We start from the raw sequence: 24,199 nt of genomic DNA, 5'->3' as shown, positions 1-24,199 counted from the left end.
TATTACAGTTGCTATATGCCAAGTACTGTGCTCACTATTTTATAGGCATTTAACCCTTATGCTGTTAGTACTATCTTTATTTTAGAGATTATAAAATAACTTGCTCATAGGCATAGAACTACAGTGGAAGAACCTGCCATTCATGGAGATGATTTAGTAATTTAAGAACATCCGCTCTGTAGTCACACTGTCTGGGTTTGCAGACTGTCTTTACCACCTGCTAGGTGGGTGATCTGGGTAAGTTACTTACTCTCTTTGTGTCTCAGTTTCCTAAGATATAAAATGGAGATGATGATGGGGGCTGCTGTGCCTGTTCTCCTGGGGCTGTTTTGAGGATTAAATGGTTAATGCATGTAAAGTTTTAAAATCATGACTGGCACAGAGAAATTGCTATCTTGTTATGCTCCTAACTTCAGCTGGCCTGAGTACAGGTGAGTGGGGATTTGCACACGACTGCAGGATCTCTGATAATAGCTCTCTGACAGTTTCCTAACTGTTTATTTCCTAGTTCTGCATCCTGTGTCTGAGTGTGTGACTCATGAAATGAGCTTTTTGGCTAAGTGGGTGTCGATGGGAAGGTGCTACTATGCCTTGAATAGGATGTTTTAGTTCATGACAGATGATGGCCTGAGTCAATCAGTTTTATTTGGACTGCAGAATCCGGGAGGGCGCTCAGTAAATCCAAAACAATGTTTAAGTTTTATTAATGTCATTTCCTTGTTCTCAAAAGCTCTTTTAAAAGAATACTTAGAATCTTACTACGTCATCATAAAACTATTGTTTTTCTTCTATCTCAAAAAAATAAAGCATATACCCCATATAAAGTGTTCAACTTACTAGAAGTAACAACACTGAAAATACAACAACAAAAATGAAAAATCCTAGATCAAGGCAGCACAGAAAAAGTCCATCTCTGAACTGACCTTGAGAATCACCCCACCTCCAACCCAGCATGTCCAGAATGAGATTGTTCTCCGCTTCTTCCTCCCTCCTCACGGCTCCAGTAGTTCTGGTTTCTTCTCTCATTCTACCCCAAACCCCTTCACTTCCAGTTGTCCAAGCCACACCGGTTCTATTGTCCATTTCCATTGCCACCATTCTGGTTCAGACTTCCACTGCCCCTCATCTCTACTATTTCAAGCCTTCCCTTTGTCAAATCTGTCTTGATTTCACCCATCTGCTATCAGACTTGGTAAACATTTATTACCTACCATATGCCAGGTACTGTGCTAGATATTTTTACATACAGAATCTCACTTGTTCCTCATACACCCATGTGAAGTATTACTGGTTCCATTTTTAAGAGGAATAAAGGACTGTACTTATGAATGAGATGGGCTTGAGGACTTTTACTAAGATCACACTGCCAAGAAGTGACCCAAGACTAAAACTCCAGAGCCAAGTCTGTCTAAAGACAAATTACGATGAGATCGCTTTCATTCTAAAAGCCCCCATTATTTCTACTGTCTTGGAGTAAAAGCCAACTTCTTAGCCTGCTACTTAAAGTACTTCTATAACATGGTCCAGTGCTTTTATTTTTGTTTGCATGATCTTCCTATACTGCAGTATTCTTTAGCCAACTCGGACAACACACTGTATCCTAAACATACTCAAATATTCTCCCTATTTATTTGGGTTTTCCCCATGTCTTCTGCTTTGAAATGTCCTCCCTACCATCTCAAAACCCTACATACAAGGTCTGTCTGGAAAAAGTCCAACCATTGTTAATATAATGAGAATGGTTTGCACAACACAATGTAACTGGTCTTCAATGTAAGGAGAGTGGACTGTAATGTGCATGTGTGAACAATGACAACTTCAGTGCAGGTGGTAAACACCACTGAGTGAGCATGTGGACTCTGTAGCTGCCACATTCAAAACAACTGAGTGAATTGAATAACGAATCTGCATCAGATTTTGTGTTAAGCTTGAATATTCCTCTGCAGAGACTACTCGGATGATTCAGAAGGCCACAGCTATGGGCAACTGGTGATTGGCAGCTTCATCACAACAACACATCCGCTTACATATGTCTCATGCAGAGTTTTTTGGCAAAACATCGAATCCCCCAGGTGACTCAGCCCCTCTAAAGCCCAGATTTGGCACCCTGCGACTTCAGGCTTTTCCCACAACTCAAATCACCTTTGAAAGGGAAGAGATTTCAGACTGTCCACAAGATTCAGGAAAATATGATGGGGCAGATGATGGTGACTGGGAGCACTGTGTGAGGTCCCCAGGTGCCTACGTGGAGGGGGACTGGGGTGTCATTGTCCTATGTGCAATGTTTCTTGTGTCTTGTTCAGTAAATGTCTCTATTTTCCACATGGCTGGATGCCTTCTGGACAGACCTGGTACACGGTGAGCCTTGGCTCCTTAATATATTCTTTCCTGATCTTCCCAAAGGAGTGCTGGCCCCATCACTGGAACCTCACAGCAGGCCACTCCGAAACTCAGAGCATTCCCATGCTAACAGCGATACAGAGGCTCACTGGACTGCCAGTCTTACCTCCTCACAGCTCATTTCCCGGCGGAAAGGACCACTACACACTGCCTTACCCTCACACTCACTTCTTCTTTCTCATACTCGCAGTGCCTTACACTTGTTTAATTTGGAGCATTGCTATTCTACATTTTAACCAAAGTTCCCACTCTTTACATAGAATTTCAAATTCATAATAAATACACTTAGAAAATATGAGACCGAGAACCTCACTCTTCATTTTCAACCAAGATAAACTTTAAGGGTGGAAATACCTCACAAGATTTACTACTAAAGCTCCAAACATTTAGCGTATTTAAGAAGCCAAATTATAGAACAGTATCTGTGGTTAAAATTGATCGAGTCCCTACTGTATTCACAAATATTATGAAATTGAACTAAACCAGAGTTTTCATAAAGACTGACATTTTCAAAAAAGCTTTATTTGCTTTAATCTTTCTCTTCCTTTGCTAAGATTAAGACTGTAAATGGCAAATGATTAAATAGGAGCACCACTATGCTCTCTGCAAGGCATCTGGCCTTAAACAAACACCGAAATGCCAACTTGGAAGCATCGTGCCTAATGTACTTAGAAATCTGCGTGTCTCGGATGTTCTTACTTGAACTCAAAGTTCTTTAGGGAGCTCTTTTAGAGTTTTTTAGACTCTTGGTACATATATTCAACAATTCGTAGATAGATCTAAATAGATGCTCAGTGAGGCTTTGACAACTCTCCAAAACTGAAAGGGAAGTAAGTACAATGTAGCTCACACAGTCATTTTATTTAAACTATACACATAGGGTTAGAGGTTCTTTTGATGTCTGTAATAATAAATAGCATTATCGCTGACATCAAAAGAATTACTAAAATAATTATCACAATAATTATTTATGTATCATATCTATAAACTAAAAATCCTTACTTTACATTTTTAAAGATTTTATTTACTTACTTTTAGAGGGAGAAAGAGAGGGAGAGAAATATCAAATGTGTGGTTGTCTCTTGCGCCCCCTACTGGGGAACTGTCCAGTAACCCAGGCATGTGCTCTGACTGGGAATTGAACAGGGACCCTTTGGTTTGCAGGCCAGCGCTCAATCCACTTAACCATACCAGCCAGGGCTAAAATCCTTACTTTAAAAACAAGGTTTTAAAGTATTTTTTTTAACAATGGGAATATTGCATAGTAAATCTCATCCTCTGGACTTCCTCAACCTAAACATTTTTACTTGGTTAAGACATACATCAGAGACAGCTTGAAGGTAGAAAAGGAGAGCAGTGTGAGTAAGTCACGCTGAAACCTGAATGTGTAAAAGAAAAAGAACTGAGGGTAAATGTAGGTTCATGGCCAGGCATCCAGTCTGTCTTCCCAGAAACATTTATTAAATACCCACTAAATGCCAAGTGCTGTGAGCCAAAGCAATCATCATATATGCTGTAAAGGAAGATACTGGTGGAAACAACACTGATCAGACGTTCACACAAATATAAATGCCAATTCCTGACTGTGATAAGTATTACCAAAGAGGTTTATTTTCTTTAGGGAAAGTTTCCCAGAAGAACAATGACTGGTTGCTGTGTCAGGATCTGATGAAACAGAAAACAGAGGAACTTGAAACAGGGAAACGTCTATTCAGTGATGGAAGAACTGAGAATCAAACAGGGGACCATGAGGCAACTCAAATATCAGCCACAGTCAGAACTCACACGAACCTCGGGCTGGAAGGACAGAGGGAGGGTGTGTATTTGTGAGGCCAGGGGCTGGTGCATCAGGCAGAAGCTAGAAGCAGGGTGGGCCTGTCCTGTGAGAAGCATGGAGTCATGGAAGAGAAAAAGAGGCTGCCAGACTTGTTGTCCAAGGCGGAGGAGAAGAAGAGTACCCTGGCCTCTCCAGCCCACTCCTACTTCCCACCAGAGCCGCACGTGGTCAAACCCAGCTGCAAGTCAGCTGGCAGTGAAGCTCTGGACACGCAGTCAGTAGAGGTAAGCCTTCTCATGACCCAGTGCAGGGGAAGGGCCCAGGATTTTTGAGGGCAAGCAAGCTAAGGCCTGGCACAAGCAGAGACTTGAAGAACGGGGTAGGTATAGGTACGCATGTGGAGACCTGGGCTGTGGGCAGGAGGCACACGTACAAAGGCTGTGTAGTGGAGAGCATGCCAAGTACGAAGGAGTTAGATGGCCAGCATAGCTAAAGCAGAATGGGAGGGTAGATGGTGGGGCTGAAGAAATAGAGACGAGGCCAGAGGAGGCTCTCTAGGCCGTATCAGGAATTTGACCTTATTCTAGGAGCTGTAAGTAACCACTGAGATTCAAGGAAGCAGTTGATAGGGTCAGATTTATATTTCAAAACAATCACTTGCCCTCCCCCGCCTCCCCAGGACATTCATGTACGAATAGAGCATATTTGTGCCCCTGAGAGGTCTACCAGCAAGTCTGCAGTGTGCGGCATTACTGAAGAGCTTTTAAGTACCCTCCTTTTTGCATGTATCATCTGATATCATCAGAAACGTGAGATTTATCTTCATAGCCTCATATACTTAGTTCCCCGCTCAGTAAATCTGTTGATTATCCTACTGTTTACTTTTTGTATTTATAGCTTCCATTAATCATTTGCCCACCTTTGTCTCTTCAGCTGAAGATTACTAATTTTTTCCCAGCAACTTACCTTTATATGGCTATCTCACGTCCATGTTAATTTTAGTTATTTCTCCTCACCCTATCCAGCTGTTACAAGTTTCCTGTACTGTAGAAACCTGAAATCCACAAATAATGCTCTCTGAGAAGAATTTCATGGTTTTCAAATAAGTGTATTCATTTTATGAACCTACTTTCATGAAATGTTGAATAACTGAGGACATCACACTGGGCCAAATTCACTGTTTCACAAATTCTTAAGAGAGGTATCAGGTGATTTGGGAAGCTGTGCTGTTTCCATTCCTTCCACACGATTGTTTAGCATCTTCATACTAGACAGGAACGATTTTCCTACATTACTGGGTTGGCCAAAAAGTCCATATGGTTTCTGTCATAATATGAAAAACACATTTCTACTTTCACCAGCAACTTCACCGATTTGGATATGGGGCACATCGGCTGCCTCCGGTGCAGTTTAGCGGTGACTGTTCTCAATTAGCGTCTTGGCTGCTGACACCCCGACCCGGCCCGCCCGACCGGGGAGCCTCACCCACCGAGAGAGCTTCGGCACCAAACTTCGCAACCGCTTTCAACGTTCAGTCCGTCATGCACCTTCTCCACCCACTAATCTGTCTTTTGCATTTCACTTGTGTTTTTACCTTTCTTGAAATGATAAAGCATAACATGCCAAAAATGTTGTGTATTTTCTTCCACCTTCAATATTAAAATGGATACACAAAATTCACCAATTTTGGTAATTTTTAAGGTATGCTGATATGACAGCTGTCATAATACAATCTAACAAACTTGTTTTAAATGAAGTTAAAGACAACTAAGTACCACTACAGCCATCGTATAGAAAAAAACCAAACGAACTTTTTGGCCAACCCAATATATATTTTCCCAACTGATTACCTTTTCTCTACCAATTTTCCCTCAACCAGCTGCCCCAAGCTTTGCTCTGTATGTAAAGGGAGACTCGCTGGATGCTGGAATAAAGCAGACTGCCTCGGAATCAGGCTCAGTCTTGGGCAACTGGACACGGCTCATCTTATTATGAAGGCCCTTCAGGTCAGATCCTAGCTACCCAGTTTCAGAGCTCTCCTGGTGTCTGTTCTAAAATGACTTCACTATGACCACTCCTCAAATGTCTCCTAATTATCAGAATACCATTCACAGTCCAGTTTTTGTTAGAAGTATGGGATTTAATGGAACAAGTAAGTATAGATTCTACAGGCAGAAGACAATGGCTCTTTGTATATGGCAAAAGCATTTCACGAACTCTAGGCACCATCTCCTCAAATATCTTTTTAATTGTAAGAGTATGTTTTTTAAAAAATGAAGGGAGCCTGATACAGATTATTCACCTCTCAGAATCAGATCCTTCTGAAAATGAGGGAAGCAACACTGAAGAGAAAGAAAAGTGCCACTTGAGTCAAACAGAAAGATAAGTCCAGAACCTAGGAGGTGAATCCTTCTGAATTCATCATTCTGGGTACAGAGTTGCTATCTAAAGCTCTCAGCAGTTGCGGATAGGAAACCACCAACTGATACCCTATCACTCTCTGAAAGGAATATACCCATCTGATTAAGGGTTCCAAATGATTATAGGTTCTCCCCAACTGTTAGCTGAATGTGCTTTAGGGACTTTTCACTTATTTTTCAGGCAGGTCTGAAGTACCGTGACATCTCATGCTTTTCACACCACAGTTCCCTCCGGTTCCTGCACATTAGGCTACGTGAGACATGAAGTGCTCCTGCTGCTGTTTACACGGAGCACATGGCTCTTCAGGGGCTTTCTTCTGCCCTTCTACTGTGTATACCACCCAAGGGACCCAAAGGGCTCCTCCTTCCATCTCCACTTCCAAACAGGAGGAAATCCATATTCTTCCTTCCTCTTTGATAGTGACGTATTTATGCGATTGTACTGACTTAATAGTTACGTAGATTTTTAACATTCTGTCTCTAACCACAGAAGGACACTTGGTCTCTTACAGAGAACAACTGAGAGCAGAGTATGGTACAGGCTGGAAGAAGAGAGCAGGGTCAGGATCAGAAACACACATTGAAAAGCCTGTTTTTAAAACTGAACCTCATTTCATCCTTTTATTCAAAATGAAGCCCAAAGAAAGAACTAGACAGAACAGCTGGGTGCCAGCTGGCCCCACTGCCTTCTCCTCTACCCCAGAACTCCATGTTCAGAGGTCCCACAGCTCATTTTCATGATATCTTGTCTTCTCCCCAAATGGCCTCATGCACTTCGGATTGCACAAAGAACAATCAGTTTGAAGAATGAAGAGACAATGTGGATAAAGACAGAAAAGATGATACAGATGGTACAGGCAGGATGGCTGAAACAGGCAGAGGGAAGGTAAGGGAAGGTAATTTATTTATTGCCAATTTTCATGTCTGGAACTAAGGGTAAATTAGCAAGTGGGTGGTCAGTGGTGAGGGAAGTCCAATTCTGGGAGAGTAACGCTCAGGATCTCTCTCTTTAACACTGTGTTTTTATGTGATATTTATACGATCTGTTTGTCTTAACACACACACAATAATGATTATGCTTTAAACATGTTTAATATGTCAGGTGACTTTTATTGCGGATTTTACTTGATAACACTGTAAAAGTTCTAAAGATACATAGTTGTTTTTTAGAATTTTCCTACTGAAATATCAACCATGAACTGAAACTTTTTAAAAGTCTGAATCTGTTCATTAGTGAAAGGGAAGCAAATCACCACCGCCAAGCCTGCCCGCCTATGGTGACAGGATGGAAAGCACTGCCCTGTCTGTTTCGGTGCAGGTCAACATATTTTCAGTATTGACTATGTCATCTCTTATAAGATAGTCCTCTAATTTTTCTGTAAGCCTAATATCCAATTTACTTGCAACTCAGCTGTCATATTTAATGGGATTCTCATGAGGAATCTTTCTCTATTATTTTTAAAGAACAAACACAAGGTGCATCATGTAGCCTATGTGCCCTAACGGGGCAGTGACCTAAGTGGATTTCTAACAAGGGAGAAAGTAAGCTTTATGTAAGCTGTTTAAATTAATTCTTTTCAATTATTCCCCGATACCCCAATTTAAGGAAAATTCCCTTAAAAATAAAAAGTCATCAAATAGGTTTAAATCTTTCCTTGTGGCAAGACTGTAGAATGACCACCTAAAAGGCATTCATAACCCTTTTTTTCTCTTACCTTCCACTTCTACAAAGGCTGAAAAACTACAGTGATTCTCCACACTTCCTTGCTGCTGAGGGAGGCCGTAGGACTCAGTTCGAACCAATGAAATTTAAGTGGAAATTGTGGGTGGAGCTTCCAGGAAAGAATGTAGAAATGACAAAAGCTGCTGATTCATGCCTCTGGCATGTCTTACGCCCCACCCTTTTCTTGAAAGGTGGACACCTAGGGCGTTAGAAGTTTTACCACCAAGAGAACAAAACCTCCATGCTAAGGATGATGGAGGAGAAAGCCAGTAAGAGTCAGGCTCCTTGATTACACACTAACCCAAGACTCATCACACAAGACAAGTTTCTTTTCTGATTAAGCCACATTCATCAGATGTTGCTAATACACACAGCCAATGCATTACAACTGCTCCACCCCCACCCTCAACATTTGTGCAAGTAATACAAATCTAAAACTTTCCATCCATTACTGGTCTTTGCCTATGAATGGCATGATAAGGTGCTTTAAAAAAAAGGGATATTTAAAATATGGAAGGAATCAAGTTTCTTTCTTTCTGCGTATTCACTGAAATCAGTGACTGAGTAACTTTCAACACTTAAAGAACTAATTTAAACCTGAAGATTATGTGTATAAAAAGATAGCTCCCAAACTGCCCAAATACTTTAGCATACTTACTTCTTAATGATGCTCTTTTTTCCTATCCAAATTTACAATATATTCCAAATTTCCCAATCCTATTCTGCAATGTTTTATGTACTCCTGAAGAACACTCTAACTCTCCTCCCTAGTTATTAAATTCGGACATACGTAATCTAATGTCTGAAGACGGTTAATTGCTGCTGACATTTTGACACCAGACATAATCAGTAACTAGAGCTGTTCTTCTAAAACTACGTATGACACATGCTAAGATCTGAAATTACGGCAAGATTAAAATCTTCCTAACCTTTGCTACAAAATATTAAAACTGTCTAATCTCATATAATAAGGGAAACAGAAAATGCCAACAGCAATGGCAAGTTATGACTATTTCACACCCCAACAAAACAATGTTTTTCATGCGTTTATGTATTTTAGAAACAAAGGTTAAAGCTGGTTATTTTATTCCTCTGAGAAGTTGCTTCAAATTGGCTGAGATGTAACTTAAAAGAAACTTAAGGCATGAACAACCACCAAAAAGGGGAAGAATTTCCTAAAAGCCGCTATGTCAACCATGCCGTTCCCATGTTCAAAATCTTCAATAGCTCCCTAATACTCCACAAATTCGCACTGTGGGCCAGCCCTTCCTCCCTTTCTAGCTTTACTTCTCCCCTTGTTCCCACCCTGACCACCATTACTTATTCCAAAAGAATTTCACACTGCTCAGCTTTATGTTCACAACAGTTATTGCATAAAGAAACTGGAAACAACTTAAAAGTCAAGGGGACACCTATAGAAAAATACCACATAACCATTAAAAGTCATGTTCTGCAAGAGCTTGACAATATGCTTATGGCCTATTTAAAAAATTGACATTTGTGATTTTTTAAAATGCGAATGAAGAATAAAATACACTAGAAATACCAAAAGGCACATTACTACTACTTAAAACAGCTAGGTCAATACAGTTCAAAAGTACCTATTCACCAGCATACTGAAGACATAAAAGAGATACAGTTTTCCTAAATATTGGCTATAAATAATAATCATATAACTGCTATACTGCCATCAAGAGCTAAGTGTGATAGAAACAGCAAAATACTTCAGTAACTAAATATATCTTTCAAGAATATCACTATAATTTACTCCTGCAAAAAACTACTGACGTGCTAAATTGACCTTATCTTTAAAAAGACGAGAAGTAACCCCAAAGAGGTTTGGGGATTCCAAAAGCACTCCTGGAGTTTTATTATTACCAAACCCATAACATCTCCAGTATATGCTTATTATATACAACAAATCTTCTTAAAAATATAAATAGGCTGCAGGTGCCTTTATGGCATAGACTTTTTTTTCTACTTCAGACATAAAATTCTGGGATTTAACTACCAATGCAAAATAAAAGAAATTCTGTAGACAACAGTTTGATAAATGCTCTGAATCTTTAATAGTCTACTAGATTTATGCAAATTACCAGAATCATATCATAATTCCTATTAAAATTTCTATGTAGAACATTCAGAAAATCTCAACTCAACTTTGGGAAAAAATTAACTAATATTTAGTGACAATTTTTATTTGTTTAAGAACCCCAAACCCAAGTCCAATTGAAACATGTTGAGAATAAAGTAGTTTTTATTTATTATTAATTCTAGCTTCTTAAAATATTTTAAAAGCCTTTAGAAGTCTTGCAATTTAGGAGACAGTCTCTTCTGAGATATCAAAAAAGAAGCCAGAATGCGAAGTCCTTCACACACCAAAAGTAAGAGGTCTGGAAAAAGTCCGGCCATTGTTAATATAATGAGAACAGTTTGTGTCACATTGATGTAACGTGGCAGCCAAGGGGACTGGAATGCACATGCGTGAACAATGACAACACTACCGTACTAGTCAGTGGGATCGGTAGATGCCACTGAGTGAGCATGTGGGCTGTGTGGCCGTCACATTGAAAATGGCCAAGTTGAGCAACAAATCTGCATCAAATTTTGCATTAAGCTTGAATATTCCTTTGCAGAAACTACTCGGATGATTCAGAAGGCCACATCTATGGGCAACTGGTTATTGGCAGCTTCATCACAACAACACATCTGCTTACGTATCATGTTTCATGTAGATTTTTTCGGCAAAACATCCCATCACCCAGGTGACTCAGCTTCCCTATAGCCCAGATTTGGCACCCTGCGACTTCTGCGTTTTCCCAAAACTCAAATCACCTTTGAAAGGGAAGAGATTTCAGACTGTCGATGAGATTCAGGAAAATATGATGGGGCAGCTGATGGGGACTGGGAGAACTGTGTGAGGTGCCTACTTGGAAGGGGACTGAGGTGTCACTGTCCTGTGCACAATGTTTCTTGTATTTTGTTCAATAAATGTCTAGTTTTCATATTACAGACTGGATACCTTCTGAACAGACCTAGTATACCCCAAATCTGTTCTCCCCTTTCCGTTTCCTTGGCTATCACCTGACGTAATTAACACCTTACCTGAATGCCTAACTGATCTCTCTTTTGGTTTACTCTTACCTCCTACAATCCTTTGTTTACACATGCAGACAATTTTTTACAAAATCTACACGAGATCTTGTCACTCTTTATCTTAAAACGACCCCACCACAACTGGGATGCCCTGTACAACTGGGCCTTGCCCTACACGACGAAACGTGGCCCCACCCCACTTACTGTGCTCCAGCCACACCAGCCTCCTTCCTGTTCCGCAAACACCCCTGCCTTCCCCTCTGCCGATCCCTCTGCTTGAAAAGCCTCTTGCCCCTGAAACGCTGCACACGGCTCAGAGATGATTCGGGCCTCATCTCTGGTGCAAGGTTTCAGATTTAGAGAATAAAAGCAGGGGACTTATACTAAAAAAACTGATCCATTGTTCATCTCAAATTCAAATTTAACTGAGCCTCTGCGCCAGGTCATTGGCTGGCAGGCCTACTGCAGCGTCCCCTTTTAGAGAGTTTCCCCATCATCACCATATTGGTGATTGAGAATTTCCCAATCGTCACCATATCTCCTCTGTCATAACTCATCACTCCTTCACCATAACCCTACTTTCTTCATCGCCCTTTTAATCTCTGGAAAGTTCTTTGCTCACTTCTCTGATTTACTCATTCAGCGCTACGTCCCCCCCACCCTATCACGTGTAGGTCACCGCCCTGCTCATCGACCCCCAGACCAAACCTCTGTCCTGTGTCAGCAGCACAAAACAGGGTCCTGTCTCACCTTGAACTGTTTCCCTAGCACATAACACAACACCTAGTACAAAGTAAGCACTCCCAAATATCTGATGAATGAATGAATACTCCGAATTTATACGCTTTCTAAGGTGTTTACAATTATTTCTAATTCTGTACCTGTGAAACAGTTTCAAAGTTCTGGAAGACAAATCAGTCAGACTAAGTTTCTTATGCAAGTAAACAATTTGAATAATATAGTTTTATGTGAGTAATTTCATTACTGTTACTGTACTGTAACAAGACAAATAACTAAAAGTCGTTTATAATTATTTGCACATAACCAACATAACTAGGAATATAGAAATATTAATAAAAGCATGCTTACAGAACACCCGCTTTAGACAGACACGAAACTGCACAAATCAACCTTACCGTCTTAATAGAACTCCTCTGTTTCTCTTCCCAAACACCGCTGCTCAGCTCGAGTGTGCAATGAATGTTTGCCTCTCGGTCATAGGACCCAAAAATGAGCAGCCTGCAGTGTAAAAACACGACAAGGAGACTGTTATACCAGTGATGTGCATTAGAGTGTTTCTTTCAGACCATTAAACCACAAAGTAATGAATTCTTCCATTACTATTATAATTTTGATAACAGGAAAGACTAAATCAAATACTTGGTACACCCTCTAGTGGAAAAGTGAAGTAAAGCTAAAATTAGGTGAAATTCCAGGACAGGCTGTTTTTCCGCAGCTAAATCGAACATAAAGTAGCTGTTAACTCGTTACCTGTTAACAAAGTAAACAAATGGACCGGATATCTGTACAAGAGCTGTATAGAGCAAGAGCTATAGATCTTCAAATCAGTCTGTTGGATTTAAAAAGTTGTAGGATGATGCCTCTAGTAGTGATTTGCAATAGTTGTGCCATAAGAATTTTTAAAACACGCAACACCTGACTAGTCAGGAGTACCAACCTCTTTCCGAGACTGTCCAGTAAAAAAAAGACAACAGCCACCCCTTGTGCATTAACCAAAATTATACCTATTTTTCTTGTTAGATTTGCAAAAAAACCATGTGTTTTTGGTGTGCTGCAGAATTTTAGTAATTAGTTCAGGTGTGCCATGAGATAAAAAAAGGTTGAAAATTGCTGCTGTAATGTATTAGCGTTTCTATAAAAGTTAAACAGGTATAAAACAGTTCATAGGTGTACTGTGTTCATAAGTGCTTATGAACACATACACACATACACGCACTTGTTAAACAGTGCTTAATAACCTATTGTCAAAAATACTAAGATTCACCATCATAAAAAAGTTCGGAATGAGAATTTTCATTTAGCAAAGCTTTGCTGCCACCATCTGTCCAAAAGGGCAAACTACTGAAGGGCCTTCCCTACTGTGCGGAGAAGGCGGGGCGCAGGCCAGGGCCCCCAAATTCCCGAAAGAGATTACTCTCCAGGACTCAGGAATGAGAAAGCACAATTCTTCGAATCCTCCCTTGAAATTGTCCGTTAGCCCATATTTTTCATATCACTACTTATATTTTTTAAAAAGAATAACAAAATCTAACAAAAAAGTTAACTCAAAATGAGTCACAGACCTAAATGTAAGAGAAAATGTAAATCTTTGTAACTTTGGATTAGGCCATGTTTTCTTAAGATAGGACACCAAAAGCACAAGTAGCAAAAGAAAAATAGATAAACGGGACTTCACTGAAATTACAATTTTTGTGCTTCAAAGGACACCACCAAGTAAGCGAAAAGACAGTCCACAGAATGGGAGAAGATACTTGCAAATCATGTGGACCTGTGTCCTTGTTAGGGATCTTCGGTCTCCACAAAGTACATACAGAAAGTGCCCTGGCGACCACCAGCCTGGATCTGGGAGGGATCTAGTCCTCTAACACACAGTGGTGGGACAGGCTCCTCCGTGCTAAAGGAGGTCAGTGGCTGACTGACTGGGGTGTGATCTGTGCCCTCAAAATTGAGGTGCTGTGACTGAGAGGGAATCTACCGCTGAGCCTCACAGATACTGTTCCCATTGGAGAAAAAACTGCCCCTGAACCACGTACATGATACTTCTTACATGATACTGAGCCCCGTCATAATGTTATGGGACCGCTATCACCTGTGCGGTCCACTGCTGATCGGAACATCGTTATGCAGCACGTGACTAGTGTAGTACTTGACCATACACCCTCGATCCTGGGTAATATGNGTGACTGAGAGGGAATCTACCGCTGAGCCTCACAGATACTGTTCCCATTGGAGAAAAAACTGCTCCTGAACCATGTACATGATACTTCTTACATGATACTGAGCCCCGTCATAATGTTATGGGACCGCTATCACCTGTGCGGTCCACTGCTGATCGGAACATCGTTATGCAGCACGTGACTAGTGTAGTACTTGACCATACACCCTCGATCCTGGGTAATATGGAGAAGACTGCAAATAAACCCCGAATTCCTTCCAGTCAGTATGTTTTCTGAATTTGTATGAACACAGACAGCAATTCTGAAACTATTTGAGATGTATTCCAGAACTGAGCAAATGAGTCAAAGTGCTGATGTTACTGGAGCCAGGGTTCAAGGGACATGAAACTACCTATAAAAGAAGAAAGAAGCAAGGTGGGGACCAACCCTAGGATGAACTGGAGTTGGGAGTATCAGGTGAACTCAGGATTTCTAAATTGTGTAGATGTGTGCATATATGTGTGAGTGTCTATACATACACGTATTAGCACAACTGTCCATTGAAGGGATTTGTGCATACACGAAGTAGCAAAGAACAACCCAACACCCAAATCTTAATTTCTAATATTATTCTCTATTAAAAGGAATCAGGGCCTTTTGGTAAAATAGGTGATTCTAGGACTGTGGCAGAGAAGGTACAAAATGAACCTGAAATAGCTTATTACAGCAGAAAGTAATGAAGATGAAAGAACAAAGAAAGGAGAAAGAAACAAGAAGGAAGGAAGGAAGGAAGGAAGGAAGGAAGGAAGGAAGGAAGGAAGGAGTACAAAACATACATAAGCATACAAAGCATACAGAGTCAGTTTGAAGGATTCCCAGTAGCCAACTCAGGGAAAATTCACACAAAAAATAATTAAGAATAGTAACGAATTATGACCATTGAAAACACAGAAATCCATGAATCTGTGCTGCTAACAGATAACTGGGCAGTAAGATAGGACTCTTGGTAATAGAGTAGAATGTCAACTTCTGTAATTTTCTATACTTGTGTTAACCTTAAAAAATTTTTAAGTGATTTATTTTTGGAACCCAGTTAAACAAAACAATAACCTAAAAGCTGCTGAGAAACGACAGGCTTTAGAGCAGTGTACAAGTGACTCAGTAAAGAACTGACCTTAATTAGAATCTTCTATCTATAATTAGGACAGATTATAGCCTAAATATACCACTTTGGAGTACAGAACTCTCACACAACAAAACATTACAGACTTTGCTTTCACTAACTAGAATTTTAGTTTGTTTTAAAAAATAAAACTGGCTGACAAAACCGGCCAAAGCAAAGCAAAGCAAAGCAAATGTATCCATTATGCAAATGGATACATAAAATGTCACATAAAGATGTACGTGACAAATGGAGCTAGAATTTGGTGCCAAATTCCTTATCCCCTGAAGAACACACTCAGTTTATCCGACAATGAAAATTAAATAGTCCATTAAGTTTCCTTTGCTGCCAGAAAATTGATCTTCTCTATATGGTTGTTTTTAATCTAATTTATCTTCAATGTAACTGCATATGGCATGTGTTTTCTTTGTAAAATACTTCAAATCCTTTAAGACTATAAATTAAAAATTAAAAAGTCTTAATAATACGACTGTAACACCAAAGTGCAGTAATTTAGTTTCCTCGCAGCACTACAAACATAACAACTGAGTTCATCAGTGACTCAAAAAAATCAATGTTAGTTCCACACAAAAGACAATGCTACAACTAATTTTTAAAATAAAATTGTGTTTCCATTCCTAAACTTTAAAAAAAAATAATTTTATTTATTTCTTTTTACAGAGAGGGGAAGAGAGAAAAAAAGAGGGAGAGAAACACCAATGTGAGAGAGATACATCAACCAGTCGCCCCTCACAAGACCCCCACTGGGGACCCGGGCCTGCGACCCGGGCCTGTGCTCTGTTTGGGAATCAAACCAGTGACCTTTCCTTTTGATGGATGGCACTTGACCCACTGAGCCACACCAGCCAGGGTTGATCCCCAACCTTGTATTTGGGAAGTTCAAAATTCTATTTCAAATAATTAGGAAAGAACCTCCCTTTACAGTTTGAGGCCCTTTTAAATTAATAAAAGTCAAATTCCTGTTCTCACAATGAAATATACAAAAAAGAATGGGTTTAAAGATTTTTCTTTGTGATAAAAATGATAATGATTCCATTTGGGCATAATAACATTGTAGAAACTCCATTTACTGAAGGCTAACCATGTGGCGGTAGGCAGTGTAGTTCACTTTCCTATCTCTGACCCGACTGTGCCTAAGAACATAAACAAGCAGGAAGGGTGCATAGCTGTGTCGTAGAGACACTTTCCAGTTCAAAAGTCAGTCTTATTTCCACTTCATGTTGCCTCCGGCAGCAAAAGTCCCCAGTGGTACAACAACTCCCCTATTTTCAATAAAGTTTGTTTTCTATGAATATTTCTAATTTTTTCCTCATTGGGAAAGTTAACTTTCAAAGCTTTACAACAGGTTAAGTCGGATGGATGGACGGATGGATGGACGGATGGATGGACGGATGGATGGACAGATAGATGAATAAATGGATGGACACATGGATGAATGAATGAATGAATGAATCTCAGTCAAGGCTATCTTTACCAGTTTGGGGATGGGTGGATAAGTAAGTCAAAAAATTTTGTGCAAAACTGCCCTGCAAATGGTTAGGAGTTGCTATAGTTATTTTGGAAAAGGTAATCCAGTAAGTATAATTCTGACGCTTGTGGATCTACAAGAAATCCAGTAAAAGAAAGCGAGCATCAGTTCAAAATTTCCCTTGACTCAGGTCCCTTGAAAAAGGCTCTAAATATTAACATAACTAGCCCAAATCATAATTACATGTTTAGTATGTAGGCTTACTACAGCACACTGGCTCAGCAACTTCAAATCCAGACTTGTGTGGAGCCACGTTTCGTTGTACACCTCATTTCGGTACACGCTGAAGTTCCCTTTGATGAAATTTACTGTACACTTAGCCTTTGGTAAGCGAATTCCTTTTCAACCAGCTTTCTGACATAACGGTGCAAACTAATGAGTCACTCAAGACAAATAAAAAAAATGTTTAGCACATTATTAAGATATTCAAAATTAACCTAATTATTATTAAGGACACAAATATATTAGGTACAAAAATATAACCTCTGTACTCAAGCACTTGTTTTTATTATGAGTTGGAAATCAAAATAGAAGCAGTAAGTATCAAACAAGTGGTACAACCAAGTGTCACAGAAATGTAGCACAAGGACAGTGTACTTGCAGTTGGAATGATTAGGGGACACATTAAGGATGTAGCTTTTGAGGTGAACCAAGAAGGCTGGTTTCCAAGAGCAGGAAATGGGGTCGGACCTCAGCAGAGAAACAGCGGGGCCCACACAAGGGCGTGGTGCTTTAAAGTACCTGAGCAGGGAGGGTGAACCGTGCTCCTCTGCGGGCTCAGTCCAGCTCACTGCTTGTTTTTGTATGGCCTGTGGGAGGCCATACCAGTACTCTTTACATTTTCAAATGACTGGAAAAAAAGAACTTCACGACACACAAGAACTATGAAATCTATTATGTAAAGTTTTACCACACATGGCCATGCCATGTCCAGCTGTCCTACTGTCCACCTCTGAGTGCTTTCACACTACAAGGCAGAGGTGACTGGTTGCCACAGAGACCGTGCGAACCACAAAGCCTGAAATATTTAGAGTCTGGCCCTTCAGAGAAAGAGGTTGCCAACGTCTTGCCTCAGAAAGACCTATGTGGCTCAAGTTGTGTGAGTGAGGGCTGGGCAGAGAAAGGAGCTAGGAAGGTAAGAGGGCATGTAGGCCCCGGCAGAGGTTTGGGTCTGCGTTTTAGAGAATGGGGAAGACATGAAAGACCACTAGGTAAGAGAGTGACCTTAGATAGGCATTTTGAAGAGCTCATTTTGGTTGTTATACTAGTAGCCAGTCTTAGGAAACAAGTGTGGATGAAGAAGGGACTCCGTGGGAATCTAACCAAAGTAACTTCCCATGTCACAGTGGGCAGTCATGACCTTGCCTATAAAAAGGTTTATCTTTGCCTTACGCAGCCCTGTTCCTTGTTCTTGTACGTCTAGGTTAGCACACCTGTGAAGGCAAGAGTAATCCCCTTTTTTAGACCCCTCAGAGGCACAGCCACCTTTGAGGGGCATCCAAGTACACAGCATAATCTCTTTAACTACCTGGAACATTGTTTTCTGCCACCTTCATGGAATCTTCCTTAGTTCCCTCCCTAATTCCAGCATATAAAAGACAATGCAACACTCTCATTCTCTGGAGCATCAGACCTTGCTTCTGGTATGTCGTTAGTTTGGCTCAAATAAACACTTATAAAATATTTTGGACATACAGGTTTGGACGTTCTTATGTCAACATCCGTAAAAAGACTAGCGTAGTAAGTAATTCAGAATACGAACACAACTTGGACTACGGGGCTGGTCAAATACGGTAAGAAGGCTGAGCGAGATTATATCTGAGATCCCTTCAGAAAGCTCTGAAATTTTAAGAATCAAGTCTGATTTTTCAACTTTCCAGGGTATTTTCAATTATCACACATTTCTCAAAACTGTTATGCTATGAACAGCTCCCCTACAGGTAGGAGGTCAGAGATGCCAAGCAAGCATCACGCCTATGAAAACTCAGGGAATTACTGGAGAACAAATAACCTCCTCTCCCCACGCTAGACGGCTTTCCAATGTATGGTTTATATTTTTTTGCAAGCTGGAAAGGCCTATTTTTATGAAGTTTATGATTAAAGATTTTCCTGATAATACACTGTACTGCTTAAATGCATTTCGCTGTACTTTCCTTCCCATAATTCGGTAAGGAGGAAACAGAACTTACCTGCTACATTCTAACAATGTAACTTTAAGGCGGCCTTCAGTAAGTGCCCATTGTTGTATGTGGATGTGCTCTTCTTCATCTTCTTCAAATCCTTGCAAGGTTTGGAATGGAAAGAACGGCTTAAACCTGAAAAAGGAAAGCGAAATCTAAATTTCCGAATAGTAAATACCACCGTTTAAAGCACAGTAGCAAAGCCTACCTACAGGAAAACACAAAACAAAACCCCTAATACTGCAGGCACCCAGCAAAACCAATGCTTGCTGCGTGCCCCATAACCGGCAGCAAACGGTGTCTTCTCGGTGGCACCACAGCTCCTGGTTTGGGGCACACCCTCACTGACAAGGCAGGCCACACCTGGAACAAAGAAAAAGAAGATCTAGGGGGTCGCCAGGTGGCCCTGAAACTTAGGTGGGGCAGAACAGAAATTCTTTCTGGGCTAGATGGAAGAGTGTTCCTACACTACATGCCCACAATTCAGAATGCACTCGTCTATGGAAACAAAATAATTGATGTCACCCTGGCTGGTGTGGCTCAGTGGACTTGAGTATTGGCCCTTAAACCAAAGGGTCTTAGCTTCAATCCTGCTTCAATAAAGTCCCGGTCGGGGCACATGCCTGGGCTGTGGAGCCAGGCCCCCAGCAGGCGGAACACAAGAGGCAACCACACATGGATGTTTCTCTCCCTCTCTTTCTCCCTTCCTTCCCCTCCTCTAAAAATAAATAAATAAAATCTTTAACACAATTATACACACACACATATAATTGATAGTGACTAGTTCCTTCACATACCACATCATGCATATTCCCACCGTTAAAAAGAACCCACAGGCCCTCAGTGGGGTCACTTTGCTGGGCCCCACCAAGACTTAATTCCTAACGTTTCAACTGTGGTTTAGGCCTCTCCTATGAGTGGAATTTTAATCCAGTCAATCCGTAATTTCCTGGTGAACATTAGTGAGGTAATCTGTCTGGTAAGACCCCCTGCCTCCCTAAGAGGTGTCCTTGCCTGAAATATCCCACTCTAAACATCCTTGCTGTAACACTTTTCCCCCTATATAAACCTTCCATTTTGTACAATTCCTCTATCTGAGAGAGTGGGCACTGCAGATTCATGAATAGAGCCAATGAGATCTCCCCACGTAGCTGGTAGAGATCTAACCGTTCCTTGACAGCACCAGCTGGAGGTGCACCTACCCCTCCGAGCCCATCCAACCCGGACACTTGCCGTAGTGGGCTGTGGTGGGCGGGTCGTAGCAGGCCACAGCACTGCTGTCATCGTGCAGTCAGTCACCACTGTGCCTTTACGCCTTGAAACCTCAAAGGTGACCTGGTCTCACAACTCTCTGCACCGCCCACACACCCACTCAGGACTCAAGCATTTGCTGAGCTGACAAATAAAAATCCAACACCAAAAAATGAAATAAACATTTGGGAAATATTATCAGCACCCTACAATTCACACTAAAATACTGTGTATTGACAGAGGAGGAGAAATGCCGTTTTATGGTTTCCCAAACAACAGGATCAGAGAAAAAACTTTTTAGGAAAAAATAAATAGGTTTATAAACAAATGCTCAGTGGTTTTCTTGTTTCAGAACTAGATGAAAAACAGAAAGCCCCACTGTTTCCGCATTTGAAGTCATCTGATTCAGAAAGACTCGCACCAAATTTTGAAAGGAAGAAAATTAGGAACTAAATAAATCAGATTAATACAACATTGCTGCTGTGTGCTTTTAACATATAAGCCTCAGCCCTGGCTGGTGTAGCTCAGTGGATTGAGCGCGGGCCTGCGAACCAGACGATCGCGGTTCGATTCCCAGTCAGGGCACATGCTTGGGTTGCAGGCCAGTTTCCAGCAGGGGCCAGTTCTCTGCAGGGGATGCACGAGAAGCAACCATACATTGATGTTTCCTTCTTCTCTCCTTCCCTTCCCCTCTAAAGATAAATAAATAAAATATTTAAAAAAAACATATAAGCCTCTTGGCTTCTGGAGAGCATTTTACTCTGTCACTCTGCAAAAAATTTAAAATGTTACTAAATACACTAGCAACTCTGAATAAAATAGTCCAAGTTTGCTAAATCACAGCTATTTTATGCATCAACTTTTCTCGTCAAGTATAAAGTTAAAATTCAGTAAAATTTCACACAGGTGTGTGACTTCAATGTTGTAGGGAGTGCAGTCTAATATGGGTTTATTAATGCTTTGGGGGGCATTTGCTCTGAGTGTTTATAAGATCAGAAGCCTGTATTCCACTGTAAAATAATACAATAAGCAGTGGGCTAAAGCTATTTGCTCAGCAAGCAGACGAAGAAAACCCACACATTCACACCCTCTCAGACCTAACATGGCAGGGTGGACTTCTCTAAAATAGTGCAGGCAATCACTAAAAACAAACAATAAAGCCCAGAGAGAGGGACCAGCACCCGGAGTTGCTGTAATATATTAGATAAACTATTTGGTTCCCAACAAAAATTACGAGGCACGCAAAAGAACAGAAAGCACGACCAAGAAGGCAGGAAAAAACCAGGCAACACAAACAGCCAGTGTGAGTGCTCCAGCCTCAGAATGCATATAAAGACTCCAATATAGCTATTATGAATATGTTCACAAAAGTTTTAATAAAATTTAATTTAAAGAAATGAACTAAGTGGTAATTCTGGGAGTACAATAACAGAATAAAAAAATTCACCAAAAGGGCTTTCAATGGTAGATACAAACTGACAGAAGAAAGAAATTAGTGAATTTCAAGATCCTCAGCTCAACAGTGGCTACGCAAATCAAAGAATAATGAGGAAAAAAAGAATGAAGAAATGAGCTTCAGAGAAATGTAGGAGACCGGTAAGCACTCTGACCTACACATAACAGGCATGCCAGGGGTAGGGGAAGGAAAGGGGAGGAGCAGAAAAAATATTCGAAGAAATAACATAGGTAGCCAGTAAGCCTTGAAGCCACAAATTATATGATTTCACTTACATGAAAATCCAGAATAGAGACAGCTTACCAGTGGTTGCTTAGGGTTGGGGGTAGTATGTGGGTTAGGAGGATGCCACCTGAAAGGTATGGTGTTTCCTTTTGAGGTGATGAAAATGTTCTAAAATGTGACAATGGCTGCACGCATCTGTGAATATACTGAAAACACTGTATTGTAAGCTTTAAACAGGTGCATTGTGTGGAATATGAATAATATCTCCATAAAGCCATTAAAAAAAAGACCCAACCCAGCTGCCCAGAAATAATTTTCCTTGCCATTGCTTTGACTTGTAAATGTTTGGTTAAACTATCCGATTAAGTAAGAAACAAAAGAAAAAATAACATAGCTCCATTAAAATGACTTACAGACCCTGTTAAGGCTGTGAAAAATAAAGTTAAAAGTGGCTGCCATAACCCACACTGGCTGTTAATGCACTTACAGGTAGCAGTCCCCCTTATCCGTGGTTTCGCTTCCCACAGTTTCAGTTACCTATGGTCAACACTGGTCTAAAAATATTAAATGCAAAATTCCAGAAATAAACAATTTGCAAGTTTTAAGTTGTGCACTGTTCTGACTAGTGTGATAAAATCTTGTGCTGCCTTGCCCTGTCTTGCCAGGGATGTGGGTCGCCCCTTCGCCCCGCATGTCCGCTTCGCATGTGCTCCCTGTCTTGGTTATCAGCTACACTGTGGAGGTCCTGCAGTGCTTGCGTTCAAGTGACCCTTATTCTACTCAGTAATGGTCCCAAAGGAAGGGAGCAGTGATGCTGGCAAATTGAGTATGCCAAAAGGAAGCCATAAAGTGCTTCCTGCAGGTCAAAAGGTTAAAGTTATTGACTTAATAAAGGAAGAAAAAAATCATATGCTGAGGTTGCTAAGATCTATATAAGAACAAATTTTCTATGTAGAAAATTGTTTAGAAGGAAAAGAAATTTATACCAGTTTTTCAGTCACATCTCAAACCGCAAGTTACGGCCACAGTGCATGGTAAGTATTTAGTTAAGATAGAGAAGACATTACACTTTATCACAGGTGTGTATGTACAGGGGAAAAACAGTATATACGGTGTTTGGTGCGATCTGCAGTTTCATGCATCCCTGGCTGGGGGACCACTGTGTTTGCTCACTGACTGTAATCCTTACAAACCCCCCAAACTATGGGTACACTGTACATAGGAAACAGTCTGAGAGGCCTCACAAATATTAGACACTGAAGCCAAAATTGGAAACCACATTATCCTCCTGGCCCTACCATTACAGAGTACCACAGATGGCGTGGCTTAAAGAACAGAAACTGATTTTCCTACAGTTTCAGAGGCTAGAAGTCCAAGATCAAGGTGCTGGGAAAGCTGGTTTCTAGCAAGGCCTCGCTCCTTACCCTGTAGACAGCCACATTCTTGCTGTGTCCTCTCATGACCTTTTCTCTACACACACATTCTTGATGCCTTTCTTCTTCCAGACACCAGTCCTAATGAATTAGGATTCCTTCCTTATGACCTCATTTGACCTTAATTACCTTCTTAAAGGCCCTCTCAAATACAACTACATTAAGGGTTAGGGCTTCAAGATGTGAATTTTGGAGGACAAAATTCAGTCCACAACAGAACTCAAATGTAACTCCAGACCCTGAGGCTGATTTGATTACCACCCTGGTTTCTGCTGGAACACACACTCCACACCCAGCACGAAGGTCCCTGACAAGGACACTCAGGGTTTCACACACATTGTGGCACTCGACCCTCACAGTAACTCGGTGATGCATGGTTGCAGATCATCTCATTTCACAAGGATAAGGACACAGGTTCGGAGAGAACAAAGAGCCTGCTGGAGACTGCATCCTTCATTAAAAAGTTACAAGATATGCACGATACATGCCAGCAAAATGAAGGCATACAGCAAGAAAGAAGAATAATCCAGATAACAGTGGCCCCAAGTCAAGACAGCAGTGACTTCTAAACCCAGATGACAGGTGTGTGGCAGCCAAGAGGAAAGTGCAGTTTGGGGCAGGTGCTGAAAG

General features: G+C 40.9%; 1 protein-coding gene across 1 annotated transcript in view; it reads right to left on the bottom strand.

Moving 5' to 3' along the window:
- The window catches only part of PDZD8 (PDZ domain containing 8), a 65,816-nt gene that overhangs the window by 24,983 nt on the left and 16,634 nt on the right, over positions 1-24,199 (bottom strand). Inside the window, exons 2-3 of the mRNA XM_037059673.1 lie at positions 19,214-19,339; positions 12,553-12,655 (exon numbers count right to left, since the gene is read on the bottom strand). Coding sequence (XP_036915568.1) covers positions 12,553-12,655; positions 19,214-19,339 — 229 coding nt within the window. The remainder of the gene's footprint in view (positions 1-12,552; positions 12,656-19,213; positions 19,340-24,199) is intronic.

Source organism: Sturnira hondurensis, unplaced genomic scaffold (genome assembly GCF_014824575.4).
Source record: "Sturnira hondurensis isolate 20B ecotype Veracruz unplaced genomic scaffold, ASM1482457v3 Scaffold0011253, whole genome shotgun sequence".
Classification (NCBI taxonomy): domain Eukaryota; kingdom Metazoa; phylum Chordata; class Mammalia; order Chiroptera; family Phyllostomidae; genus Sturnira; species Sturnira hondurensis.
The sequence above is the reverse complement of the archived record's forward strand: the minus strand, read 5'-3'. Positions and strand labels throughout refer to the sequence as shown.